General features: G+C 38.5%; 1 protein-coding gene across 4 annotated transcripts in view; it reads right to left on the bottom strand.

The window, feature by feature from the left end:
* Positions 1 to 14,966, bottom strand: part of neto1l (neuropilin (NRP) and tolloid (TLL)-like 1, like) — a 66,590-nt gene that overhangs the window by 12,589 nt on the left and 39,035 nt on the right. For all 4 annotated transcript variants that reach the window (XM_015355031.2, XM_069190839.1, XM_015355029.2 and 1 more), the window contains exons 5-7: positions 11,944 to 11,985; positions 11,704 to 11,831; positions 2,661 to 2,889 (exon numbers count right to left, since the gene is read on the bottom strand). In XM_015355031.2, coding sequence (XP_015210517.1) covers positions 2,661 to 2,889; positions 11,704 to 11,831; positions 11,944 to 11,985 — 399 coding nt within the window. The remainder of the gene's footprint in view (positions 1 to 2,660; positions 2,890 to 11,703; positions 11,832 to 11,943; positions 11,986 to 14,966) is intronic.

The following is a 14,966-nucleotide window of genomic DNA, read 5'->3' as shown; positions in this document are numbered from 1 at the left end:
TTATCTGCTTTAAATATTCTTAAGTACAATACACATATTGATTGAAAAGTCATTTGTGAGTGATTTTTAAACATGTAATTATCTCCAGTTCTATCTAATTTCTAAATATTTAGTTTATCAAGTCTTTAAAGTTGGCAGTGAATTACCTTCAATTTCGCAGCTGTGAATTCACTTTCACAGTCACAGGACAAGATTAGTCATCTGAGATTACGACATGCACTAGTCTTATTTTCACCACAAGGCGGCGTTGCAGCACTCATAACCAATCATTTGGAACACACAAATCAGACTTTATTAAAAGGTAAGTAAAGACTAATCTCCAGTGAAACTAATTCCTAGTCACATTATAATATAATTGGTCTTTTGTTCACACCAGAACATTCCCTTAGTACATCAATTAAATAGTAATTGAGTGGAAGGACAAAAGACTAAAGCTGCTAACATGAGATCTACAGTAAATGTCATTGATGTACTGTCTGCTATGCAGGTTTTTAACGTTAAGCCACACATTTTTCCTTTTTTGTGCACAGCTTCAGATAGTCTACCTGCCAGTTTTGGCCAGTTTTGAATGTGTACCTCAGTGCAATTGTAGCTGAAAAGAACTAAGGAATATTTCAGGCATTTCTGAATCGAATCAGATGAACACAAAGCTGTGTGCATGAAACTCCTGATTTTAGAAAGATGGCATGTTCATGTATCAAGAAAAGGCAAATGTGCTTCCTCCTCTTGGGCTCAGTGAAATTCTGCTGCCAGACCTGTGCGTGTGCACGTTGCTGTTTAACACTTTTTGTCAGAATTAAAAGAATCACAGAAAATAACTGTAGCCGGCTTGATCCTAATCAACTCTGCCAAAGTGAAAAGATTTTCTGAAATGATTTAGTCCTGAAATGCTGCAGGTAGATTCAGATACCTCCCAGGTCTCAAACAGAACTGGGCCAGCACGGTGCTGGAGGTCAGGACCTGGGCAGCAGAATGGCAGAAGCAAACAGAACCTCCTGGACGGGCTGCGTCTGCTCTGCTCCTGATGTGTGTCCAGGGAGCTCCACTGCACACGCACTGCAGGAGCCGCTGAGCAGCACACACACGTACAGCTATTAAGCACTGAGTCACAGCCTCCGTATTGACATGCTCCCGCTGCAGCTGGGTTAATTTATTAAGGGTGATAAATCTTATTTGCTGAAATACTTAACAACGGCATCACATCCAAGACTACTGGATATTCCTTCAGTGACTATTAATTCAGGGAATTAATTAAGACACAGGGAGTGAATACTTAATTTTAAAACTCAGAATTTACCCCCGTAAATTAATTAACTAAAACTCACTACACGATGGCAGAAAAACATTATTTATTATAAGTACTGTGTAATATATTAGTCACATTGTTGGTGATTGAGTGAGCCAATACTTCTGTCCATGGCTGTGGGTTCTTCTGTATGTACAAATAAATCAATAGATAAATCCATTGGGTAAGTGCAAGCATGCAGTTACAGACACTCCAATTATCCAGTATTGAATCAGGCCCTACTAAAACTGTTCTAACACAACTGAAAATTCAATGGACAGTGTGCAGTTTGCCTGCTGTATACAAGTTCTACACGATTTCAGCTGATGCTTCCTAAATACAGTTCTGGAGGGAAACTACAATGACATTAAGGACATTCTGTTAATACCAAGTCTGCACTTCTCCCTTAATGCCAGTTTTGTGTCTTCTTTTTTTAAGGGTCTGGCTTCAAAAGGACTCTATAAACCACAAAGATTGTAGAACTACTACTGGTATAGACCTGTGTTTCTGTCCAACTCTGTATTCAATAATGAATAACACTACTCACCCAATATACATTTTGATTAATTAATTACAAAGTGAAGGGGGGTGTGACAGTTGGGTCCCGGGTTCGACTGTGGACAAGGGAATGTTCTCTGTGGTTCCAGCATGTTCTCCACTGCCAGTTTCTGAGCTCTGGTGTGCTCACACTTGCCAAGGCCTGCTGGCTAGGATAATGGCAGTCTCTGTAATGTTGCTGCTGGCCTGCATGTGTGTGGTGGGAGTGGAGAGGCCGCAATGGGCTGCTGCCCAGTCTGGGGTTTAGTCTTGGCTTGTGCCCTTGTCTGCTGCTGGGATACCCTTATCCAGATAATGGATGCTTACTTAACTACTTAACTTACTTAACTACTACTTTACATCAATTTCCCTTTGGGATCAATAAAGTCTTATCTGTCTATCTTATTATAAACTTAACCTTAGGGTTGCTCACTTTATTGTTCTAGGCACTCTTCCTTGGGTGAGGCTAGAGTCACTTTGGCTAGAGTAACTTAGAGTCACTTAGGTAATTGTTAATTTGCATTGCCAGAGAATTGGCTCTGTAATAGTGTTGGGTTCAAAAAGGTACTGCATGAGCTTCTTGTTCTTGGTCAGCGAGTGAGCGCTGTGCCGGTGTGTACTCATCTGGAATGGCAATTGTTTTCCAGTATATGAGAGGATCGTGTATGAAGGACAAAAATAATCGTTTGTAGCCGGCTTGCAAATACTCTGGTTCTAAGGTTGAACACCGTCCGCGACCGCGTGGGGATGTTAAAGCGCAGACCTAATTAGTGTCAGGTGTGGAAGCTGCAGTGTGGGGCGTGCAGTGGGAGGTGTGCTCCACTGTCACAGTGCTTACGCTCTTGGAAGGAAGTGAAAAGCATCTGGAATCGACTGCTGCGGCTCCCCTCGTCAGCCCACAGGCGGACGACTCCCAGCCCTGTTACCAGCATCACATCATTAGCCACTGTGCTGCAGAACTTGGCCTTCAGATCCTCCACCGAGCTGCTTCCATCATACACGGCCACGAAGTTGCGCTTGCACTCGTTTGAGTTCTCCATCTCATAGTCCAGGAACCGCAGGTAGATCTGCAGACAACACAAGAACAAACACCATGATGTACGTTTTACAAGATATTTTTTTTCTTTTTATAAACTACACAGATTGAAACTGGATTTGAGGACTCTTTTCCCCCAAATGTTGGGGTTTCATACTGTACATCGAATCATATTACACAGAAAAATATCTTCAAAGTTTAGCATTAAAAGATTAACTTCAGTTTTTGCAAGAAGTAATTCTTGAGTCAACATTGCCTTTACCCATCTGTCTAGCAGCACTGCTTTAAAATTATTAACCAGAGGACTATGATTATCTACATACAAGGTTCTGCTATGAAATGTTGCTTGACAGGTTTTACAATTTAACCAGCTGTTAGCGTATTAGGCTGAGGTAGCACACAATCCTGGCTCTGGTTCTAGCCTGCTGCCCGTGGTATACTGTCATTACATTTAATGAGTACTCTGTGCTTCACCATGGCGAGAAAGTGTAATGCTTTAATTCCTTAAGATGAATGACATTGGTGCAAAAAACTAATAGTCCCTACAATGTCAGTTTGGCTTTAACAGGATTCTAGGCAGAAATACGTGCCTGTTAAAAGCAGCTGTCACATTTGCCTTCCTCTTAGAGACATTCCGCTGCTGATCAGAGTATAATTTTATCACACATCTATCCCTTATAAAACAGCAAATAGATTCTGTTACTCTAATGCATGCTGTTGATGGTTCATTCACACGCCTACACCACCAACGCCTATTACATTACCAACAGACTTTCCTTTTCACCTGCTTCTGAATGGTACTTTCATCTACAGGCTTGAATGAAGGGGGTGCTGAAAGGTAACCTCAAATTGAGCTAATGTATGAGCCACCACGCTGCAGCTGAATTGAAGAGAATGAGTTACATTAAATTCTGTACATTTCGTTTCTCATTCTTGGCACTTGCGCTGCTTCAGCATCTGACTAGTTAAAAGTGTTAGGACTAGTACTCTACAGTTGTGCTTTAACAAGGAATAAAATGTCATCCAGTGTTTACAGTACAAGTATTTGCTTTCTCTGAACAGAGAGCAACAAAACAGTGTCAAAAAACATCCCACATATATAATATTCTGTGAATGAAACACTGACAATAGTGTTGAGCATCTCAATATTTTTCTCCTTGTTTTACCATTTGCATAAAACTTATGACTGAAAAAACTGAATCATACTGATGGCATGATACTTAACAATAATTGTCTCACTGTGAAAACAGCAGTTTACCTCAACCACTTTTTGCTGCTGATACATAAATTATCTCTGTATGATTAGGAATTACTGTTGATAAGCAAGCCTAGTAAGCATAAAACACAGCATACTAACAACACAAAAACATCCAAGCCAGTCATCATAATGTCAGTGCTGATATAAAATTCTGCCAAAGGTACTTCCACCAAATATTGGGTTCATGGGTCTGAATATTTACAGACTCAACATTTCAGATTTTTCTCTTTACTTTTTGCTGACATTTACTGCAACTTATCTTACCCTTAGTTGTCAGTTTGAGCATTCAGTTTCAAAACATTATATTCATTTTGTAAATTATACAAATTGTACAAATACGCGTGTGGATCATTCACATTTCAAAATTCACAGGACGAATTTAATGGTACAAAAAGTCAACTCTGCATATTCACCTTTTATCAGAAAGGAACATTCAGCTGACATTTTGAACCCAAAATTAACATGCTCTTTGAGATACTGAGGTGTTCTGAGGAAATACCCAGAATTGCAATGCCTTGAATCTGAGACACAAACTGTTGTGTCAGTTTGCAGCTGTATTAGGCATAGGGAGATGTAAAAATTACTAAATCTCACAACAGGCCAACTATCCCCAGTTCAGAAGGGCCCTTTTCATTCTCTTTTGCCTGTGTTAGAGCTGTCTTTGATTTAGTACACCAAACTATATGGATTTTTTCCCAACACAGTGAATCTTTTTGAATCACAATCAGCGAGAATATCAGAACGAGGAAAAACAAAATGACAGAGTAGAAAAAAGCCAGGTCCATCCACAAAGCATTTATATAGTATACTTGTAATACATATTCAATATTTATCACATTACCTTAGAGAATACCTCTGTATGAATCCATTCTATGTACCAGAAAATCACAGAGTGAACACATTGGATCATGAACATCACAATAAAACCACAACTTCTATATTATATATGCACAAGTAAATTAATTTTTCTATCAATTATTAGTATACAGAAAGCTTTTGCACTTAGTGATAATGGCCCGACTACCTTGTAATGGAATATGAAATTCATCTAATTTTTGCTTTAAAAATATAAAGCATTCCTACTTTTACATTCATATTTTGACAATACTTGAGTAGTTCAGCAGTTCACAATTTTTTTGATAACATTTTTTTGAGTGTTTTGCAGTTGGTTTCAGCTGTTAGCATTAAGATCAAGCATTTCTAACAGATTTTTTTCCAGAAACAGTTCAGGTAAGATGGAGTAAGCACATTGTGAGGACCACAGCCTAAATGAATGGAGAGTAAATGGTAGCATCCATTCTGTAATTTTATCAGCACAGTGTTTCATCCATATCTCTTCTTATTTGTTATCTTTTAATGTACTGGCATATTTCAGTTTACAGCAATCCTGTGTTACAGCCTTTTCTCTGTCTCATTTGTTGCTTTTCAGTGTTGAAATGGGATTGGCAGCCAGAAACAGCATAAATTCTCCAGATGCTTGACTACTAATACATTAAAATCACAGACATTGCTTCTTTTAACTGACAAAAAAAATGAAGAATCTCTGTGTATGTGATAACACTGGAATGACAGATGGACATGCACTATCAAATCTTTTTTCTTTGCAAATATGAAACAGCAAAGTTATATTATACTGCATTCATCAAAGCAGGAATTCAGTGTAAATTCATTGAGCTTTCTTAAGTCTGGGTTTGTGCAACAGAAATGTGCCAACACATTAAAAGATAAAAACAAATTGTGATACTTTGCTTTGCACAGAAGAAAGCACTCAGAGTGATGCTGTGTTAGCGTAAGAGATTGCACAGTTTATGACTCACTTGTTTTTTACAAGAAGAATATTGTTCTGTGGTGTGTTGGGAGAGCCACTGTGACAGTGCATCTCTTGAAGTGTGTTTGGGCAGCTGAGAAATTTTATATGAATAGCTTCCCTCAGATTCAGGGATATCTAACTAGATAACAACACAACGTGGGTGGACACCAGGTGGCTGGGCTGATTTTCCCAGTGACCTCCCCAGTCAGCCCATGCCACTTGTGCAGTTCTGGAAGAGACAGCGAGGAACAGGGAAGAGAGCTGTGTACAGACTGGGAAGGGAAGCAGACAGTCAGGAGAGTGTGAGCTGCAGCTTTGCTGTCCTGGGATCCTCCCTGACGAACCGACACCTGTCACCTGTCACCTGTCATCTGTCACCTGTCACGTGTTGGGCACTGAGGGACGTATTCACTGATCCAGCTCATGGAAAGCAGCTGTATTATTCATACATGCCAAAAGATTTAAGTTTTATTTTTAAACTGCCAGGTAGAGTTTTTCTCTCCCATTAATTTGGCTGTATTTTGTTTACGGACTGAAGGTTGTTTCCTTTTTAGCATCAGCTAAAAGGCTCACCTGTGTAGCATTAGTAATTTTATGAAAGCAAATCTTGTTCTTAACAATGACTTAACCCAGATCTGAGTGTATTAGGGAGGTCCTTAGGTATCTAGTGGGGAAGATTGGATGTAATGTCTTCTGTATTTAAAAAAAAAATAAAGTCTTGCTTTTTAAACGATTCCCTATTTCTTGTTCACAGAAGATCGAAGAAACCATTGACCTCTCTCTGTATTTCTTGATCTGTGGGTTCTTATTATAATAAAACCTGTTAAATAATTTAGACATTACAGGTCTCTTGCAAATAACAGAATAAATCATATAAATATGTGTATTTTGTAGTCAACAGTGTGTCAGGATCAATTGTCTGGACAGGCAACTACGTATACAGTAAGCATTAATCTTGATTTAAGAAGAAAACTTTTTACAATGACATAATTGATGACTGCATTAAGAAAGTGCCTGTGATAACAGCTTTCATCAAGATAAGGTACAGTTTATGTAACCGCAGTATTGCTTACCCCACAAAATTGCACACCTTGACTTGTGCCTTTTAAGAAACATTCAATTTATTGTCTCGTGTAGTTTTTTTTATAATGCAGTTCTTACTTTTCATTGGGGCTGCTTTAAACCCCAGCTGGCGAGTGCCCACACTATCTGAGCAGCTATTCTAGATGTGATTTATCCTCATCTCAGTTTCTTACATCTGAAAGTCTGAGTGCCAGGAACCACAACAGAACTTCCATAAACAGCACACTGAATCATGGCTTAGAATACACAGAGGTCCGATGAAAATATCTGTCACATGAGTTTTCCTTTATAAGGAAAAATATGTACAAATAGCCTCTTGAGTTTGGGAAGTCTTCATATACAGTATCATGACTAAGTGAAAAACTTACATTTAACAGGCTGAGGCAGAAATGTCTTTTGGGGTTGTGTGTGCCAAACAGTGTAATCAAAGGTGTTAACTCATATACACAGTTGTTGCAGTTAGTAGATTAAACACTGATTAAATCTGGGGGAAAGTCTTAACCATGGCAACATGACTATACAGGAATTACACAGGCACAAGAGAGAAGCATAAAGAATTAATTTTTTACCAGTATAGGATTAGGGCTTTTAAATGAATTGCACAGTTTCCCTTTTAGACCCCCTACTAAACTATAGAAGTATTTCCAAAAGATTTGAAGTAAAAATGTGCCCTCAATGAAACTCATAAAATATGCTGTTAAGGTTCTGTTTTGATAATGGATGAAAGCCTGATTATAATCAAGAATTCTCTTGATTATATCCTCATTTTATTAATTCAACTTGCAACAGGCATTTATCGTGGTTATATATAGTAGCTGATTAGCTCAGACATTTTCCATAGCAAACAGATCATAAAAGGTTTTTAATCTTGATAAAAATGGAACAGCCTGGCCTCTCGTGCCCTTTCTGTGCTCCACTGTAGAATCAATTACTTCTCTTCATCCTGTCTCACTACTGCACCCTCACAGTCCGCCACGTGCTTCCAGTTTCCTGTGGTTTTCCATGCTAATACAGCACTGCTACTTTGGTCCCCTATGGTTTCCGCCCCATTTTGAGTGACTTGCACATGCTTCACTGTCATTTTTATACACCGCTCTCTCACAATGGTAAAGCACAGCAATCTTTAACGAGAGCCATCCTGCTCAGACTTGCAGAGTGGCGTTACAGAAATGCATGCCCTCCCAGGGGTGGGATGTCCAGCTGACCTCTCGCATGGTCACCACCTCTCTAAAAGTGCCCCACAGCCTCGCACCCCTTCACACCCATCGCCCGACAGGCAAGAGGCAGACCTTTCCCTGCAATGCGGTGCTGCAGCGATACCAGTCTCCCTCTGTGTGCCACTCTCCGAATATCTCCCAGCGGACAGAGTGCAGCTACCTGCTCAGTGAAAAGGGTGTTTCCCAACTAGCTGAGCATTCACAAAATCCTGGTGGTCCCACAACTGGCAAAGCCGTCTGCTTCCAGAAGGTCACATGGCTTCAATTGCGCTAAGGGAATGGTGACGCATCACAGCGTCACGTGACACCGCGGCACACTGGTACAGGTGAGCCTCCGTTTCACTAAACACTGCCAATCTGCAGTGCCCAGGCTCTCATGAGCACCACTCTGACCACCCAGGTTTGAATCTGTAGTGAGCTACAGATTTCTTATACTCTTTGTAGAAAGAACAGATTATGACAGCTCTTCCCATTGACTGAATACGCTTTCAGAGAATCCATTAGATGCATCTGAAATGCAAATCATGTTTATAGAGACATCTTATCTGTTACCAGCGGTGAGTGATTGTTTTGATGCTGGATTCAAATACGAACATCTTTGTACTGCAGAACAACAGGGACTCGTGATACATTCTTTTATATTTCATTATAACAATACAGAATACAAAACGGTAGTATCCTATTTCTGCATTTGTTTTTGTGTTAAAATTGTTCTGAGAGAATACCGCTACTTCTCCACCTGTAAAGAATGAAATTAGCTGGGATCTGGGAAGATAGCTACTGTATCTGGTATGAACCAAGGACAAAAGAATCCAGAGACTACATTAGCCCAGACCTTGGTCTACCGCTGGGCTCCATCAGAGCCAGGTCTGAGGTCAGGTGCATCTATTATAAAAGAAATGCAAAAAATGTTTTGTTTCATTTAATTTACATTAGGACTAATCATTAAGTGTTTTTTTACAATTGTTATCAAATTTAGTCTAAGGGATATAACTGCCGTTGTACAGAAAAAAAATGTTTTTGTTGGTGTATTAAGGTTTTACAAGGTGAATACTATTATTAAAAAAATCCCTGACTGGTGTTAATTGGCTGCACAGTGCTACAAATGCCTGTTATTGTGGTATTCCATTGTCACAGACCCCTGCCCAAGTAAGGTGGCTCCAGGGGTCTGAGCACATAAAAACCAACAAGCACTTCAGACGTACAGCACAGTGAAGGAGGCTCTTTTGTAGGAAATCTCCACAGATACTGCATACACACACAGTCCTACAAAGCACTCAGATCAATCCTTTGCCCCCTACCACTCAGTGACACACACTTATACTGTACACACCAAGCCCACTAACTGAACCTCAGGAGAGAACTTGCGTTACAATTAAACAATTATACCATCTGTGATTACCCAAGGTGAACTATATTACAAATCCTCGAGGCCCTAATCTGTGGCCTCCTGTGGCAGGCAGTCACTGGGTCTTTAACGGCCTGGCTTGCCACACTATTTTTATTTCATTATGTCATTTAATTTCCTGAGTCCTTCTGGCACATGACCGACAACCACACAGAGGTAAAAAATACAAAATTCTGACTTTGCAAAATGTGAAATCAGGGGAACATGACAAGTTATCAATAAGAATAATAACTATACAATATCTGATACAACAAATTTTACATCTCATCATGGCACAAGTAAGTTGATAGCAAAAGGAAATCCCTTTCTTCCCTTCTCTATTTTGACCAAAGGATTTTTGCGTTATTTCATTATTGCAGACGGCTATTTGATTTGTGAGTCTGGAAAGTCATGAGATAAGACTGAAATCAACTGGTGAAATGGGTGTCAAATTAAACCAAACAATCCCCTGGAAGAAGCTGCGTATCTGGGAGGCACTGCAATTTTCCATGGAGAGCTAGAGTTAACTCAAAGGAAACAACTGACTGAATGTGAGAAAATTGTTATGAGGTTTTCTCTCCACTTTAAAAATAGATATCGATTAAGAACATGCCTAGCTATAATTCAGGGTAAATCAATAAGTTACACTGATCCCAGTGGGCAATAGATCAGCAGATTTGTCAAGGGAAGGGAAAAGGCTTTGATTGAGTGATAAGGTGAGATAGTTGAAGCAATACCACTTCAGTATACAGCAATAACAGTGTGCTGGCCTGAGCATCACAGTTTAATAACCAAGAGCAGCCTTATCATTTACAACTTACAAATGCTCTCTCCAGGCAACACACACATGATGCAAGACTGCATTTTGAATTGTAAATTGCATCTTCCATATAGACTTTTATCAATTCCATTAGAGATGGAGTTTTATCCTTTATAATTTCCTGGAAGAGGGACAATTCCAACATAAAATACATTTTGGAAAATGAAATATGTATAAGCAAGAGTAATTTGCTTGTCTAATTGACACCCAGTGTTTTCAAGAAATACAGAAGTATATATTTAAATAATTCAGATACACATGTGATAAAAAGAGAAAGAAATAAGATAAAAATGTCAATCTCTGATGTAATAAGTCAAGAATCTTTACCCACTCTTAGTAAAATTGATTGTTATTTCTATGTATTTTCTATTAGGCATTCATTGAAAAATCAGGATTACAAAAACAATCAAAATATAAAAGGAGCATAAAGGCATGAACTTCTAGATTCAGAGGCAGTTTCTTCCCACAAACTGTCAAATTACTGAACTCTACCCCTACCACTGGCTCACTTTTTACATTGCATGTTATTTAACTTGTTGTTGCTTCTGCTGTTCTGTGTTTATATTTTTGGTGATTCTTTTAATGTCTTTGTATTGGAGCAAATAAGCATTTAATTGCACTTGTGCATATGACAATAAACTGAACTGAAACTGAACTAAACGTGAATAGCTGTTCAGTCAGCCTTAAGCAATCCAGCGACAATGCTTCTGTGATTAAAGACATGCACAATGTCAAATAAGTTTTTATGCTCTAAGCTTGATCTTTCTCCAGTATATCACTTCTAGCTTTGCAAGATTAGGAATTACTGTTTATTAAGCAAGCCTAAGGAGGACAAAACATAGCATACTAACAAGCATACTGACATTAATGTCATTTTTCAACATCCCTCTGATAGTCTACAGAGGTCACTTTCCCGCTAATGCTTAGCAACTATAGCACCTGGAATATATTTAGCCTTTGACTATTTACTCTATACGTTTTCTAAAAACTCAACTTAACTTAACTCTTAACTCTTAACTCATAACTTGACAAGCTATGGCACAGAAATGGGCATAAAAATGAATGGGGGGAAAAAAGACTTAAGTATAACAAATCCAGCCCTTGACCTCCCCATCCATCCCAGTTTCCAGGCCCAGCACTTGCCGTGTCCTCACTGAGCTGAGGAAATTACTGATGGGCGGGTAGGTCAAGTCTTTGGATTACTTCCGAAAAAGTCTGTAGACAAACAGATGAGTGTATGAAGAGAGTCATGATAATGTAGAGGGCTGACCTTGGACCGTGGTGGAGCTCGGATATACCATTTGCAGTCCACTGCCTCCGTTTCTAAAGCTTTGCCTTCTTTGGTGATTTGCTGTGATTCAACAATACCTTCAGGTCCTCCCATTTCAAATTCACAAACTGAGCCATGAGAAACACATGGAAAAAACAGATTAGAGATGCCTTGAGCAATGCATAAACTGCTAGCTACAAATATTTAAAAGGTACTTAGCACAGGATAAATTCCACCTACAGGGCAGAGGTTTGAGGACTCCCAAGTCTTTAAAGTCAGGATCTGAAAAGGGAACAGATTTGTTGTTAATAATAAAGCTTGTGCACACATGGTGGTAATTCAGAACTCTTTTGTAAGCACATTATGCAGACAGGAAGCTATTCTCTAATAGAACAGTCTTCATATTTTATTTTCCTAAATACAATGCAAAAAGCCAAGTACAGTCCAAGAGTCTGTAAGATAAGATTTTAATAAGAGTTAAAGTATACTTATGAAATTATAGTATGAAAAAAGAACAATTGTCACACAGAACCAGTTGTAGTAAAATGTACAGTAAATAATATTAAAGTTTCTATTACCTTTTTGAACATGTGATTAATTTTCAATAATAAAAATCTTTTAAAAAGTAAAATATTTACAGAAAGGCTTTCATACACCACTTATTAAGGGAATAAAATATATTTCCCTTTGGATAATGTGCACCCTCTGACTTTCAGAATACTAGGAAAAATGAAAATATAAGGCAAATGTTTGATTTTTAATGGAAAACGAAAAGCATTGTATAATATTTTGCATCCACTGTATCTATCTGAGATATATAGTGCAGAAAGCAACATCTTGCTTATTGAAACCTTAGATGAAATGTTATGATCGTCATGTAGAAAAAATTCTCAATGCATCATCTACACAACATCTGTCACAAAAATAGATTTCTCATAATTGTCTCATAATTTCCTTTATAATTAATCAAAAAGGTCCTAGAATACTGCAAAGCACCTTTTAAAAAGCTCATTATTATCACTTGTTTTTGATAATTTGTTCATTTTCAATTCTAATGAAATATAGTACTTTAATGGTTTAACGGTTTTATAAATGTCAATATTATAATTTTGATGTTCAAATTCAGTTTAACAATTTGTTCATTTTAGACTTTAGATTCAATATTGCAGGCTTCACAATTTTCTGCACTTCTCTTTCATGATGGTGTTGCTGATTCTTAAAAGAAATGCTCAAAAATGGAAATTAAGAGAAAAGAGTTTGTGATGTGATATTAGAAAATAAACTTTGTTTCATATGACCATCACATTTACAGAATTCCAAGGTCTTTGCACTAAACGTGTGCTACCTGCACAGCAATGAAAAAGCTTTATTTTAAATGCAATGTTACAAAAATAAATTACACACAACAGAAAGACAAAGGTTATCGCTACAGAGAAGAGCTATGTTAGTTATATTCCGTATGTATAATATCATGGAATATATATTATACCTGACAGGCAAGGAGCACACCAAAGATTTATGGTGGCTTTTAAAGAGGATGCAAACCATAACCCTGGAGGGTGCAGCTTGTAAGATACATCTCCAGTAGCACTGTGATGTGGCTGTCTTCTTTGCATTAAGAGCTTGAGAACAAACCTAGGTACTGTATAACAAATCAAAGGTAGATCAAGTTTTTGTTTTTATGTAATTTCTTCGTGGGAATGTCACCTTTTCATGTGTTTAGCATACTACAAAACCCAAAGCACCACTACCTGATTCATCCCTGGCCTGCAAGCTATGCTAATACCCCTGGATAACGGAATGAAGGAACTTCAGTTTTAGATGGAGCAGTCCTTGAAAGGGTATGACTCACACCTCTGGTATTGGCCATGTCAACACCATGGACAACTTGCAACCAACATTAGGACATGAGGACAAAAGCCAAAACTAAAAGGAAAGTCCTAGTGTAGTTGGTGCCTGGATCAATCAGGATTTGGATGAGATCAGGAATCAATTGAATTGGGGGTAATCAGTGACCCTGAAAGGTCTCCTTTTGTCTTTAACATTGTAACATCTGGAAGAGACAATTCAAATGAAGAATTCTTTTATTTTACAAATTGGAGGTGGAAATATTGTCCATAACATTGTTAAAATTCAGTTTCAGCCATATATACAACTTTGCATATTTCATTCTTTTAAAACAAGTATTTATTTTTTTCTGCCGCAGCATCCATCTTACAGAGCTGAATCAGACGATGGGGGCAGATCCTGCAGGTGTTTTAATTCTATGTAAAACATGTACTCTTATTCTCCCATAATTCCACCTGGCAGCAGTGTTACCAGCTGGCAGCCTGGACTCAGGTCTCAGAAGCCAGGCAGGGCTAGGCCTGGTCAGGCCTGGGATGGGGAGCTGTTCAAGGCAACCAGGTTGCTTCTGTAAGTGGGGCTGTTAGACCAGTAGGAGGTGCTCTTTCCTCTGAACCAGAATTTCCACACCACCTCCTCAAGAGGTGTGGCACTTCAGATGAAATATCAAACTAAGGTTCTGACGAGTTGGTTATTGAGGACAGCATGGCTGTTTGCAAGAGTAGGGATTTTAATTTTATTCTGATTGTCCTTTTTTTCCTCTCTGCGCTTCTGGTCCGCACTTAATTCAACTGGTTAAGTGTTTTTTTCACTTCAGCTGATCTGCTGTACAGTGAGGCTGCTGGCATGTTACAGCTGCTGTGTTTCTTCAAGGGGCTGTGATTAAAGCAGGTCCCCACCTACAGTATTGTATATCTCCTCCTCTATTTCTTCATAGGAGAATATGTTTCATAAATAAAGGACCCATGTTCAACGTTTTTTTAATCAATCTGTTAGCATCTGCTGTTGTGCAATTTCTCAACGTGTCTTATTCATTATATATAAGACTATGTAATGAGGCTTTTTTGATTGCATTCTGCTGTTTTAGACCTGGTGAAAAAGACACAGGGGGAACTAAGGCACACTGTATATACTCATTTAGCTAGTCAGGGAATAGCTGTGTCCTGCTAATGAGCTTTTAGAAGGGGAATACAACTATCAATGGCTGAAAACTGTGACTTTAGATGCACAAATATTGGAATTAGAAGTTATAATAACTATAGGGTAGTGTGGCACATAGTTCCAACCAAAGCCTTTTTACCCAAAACAAAGTGTTACCTCAAATGATTTCACTTGAAAAGACTGATGTTTTTCCGAGGTGTGGACTCTTGTGATTTGACAGATGTATACAAACAGCTGGAAGGGAAGCCACTGGGCTA

This window comes from Lepisosteus oculatus, chromosome 6 (genome assembly GCF_040954835.1).
Source record: "Lepisosteus oculatus isolate fLepOcu1 chromosome 6, fLepOcu1.hap2, whole genome shotgun sequence".
NCBI lineage: Eukaryota > Metazoa > Chordata > Actinopteri > Semionotiformes > Lepisosteidae > Lepisosteus > Lepisosteus oculatus.
Note: the sequence above shows the minus strand (reverse complement) of the source record. Positions and strands in the feature narration are given on the sequence as shown.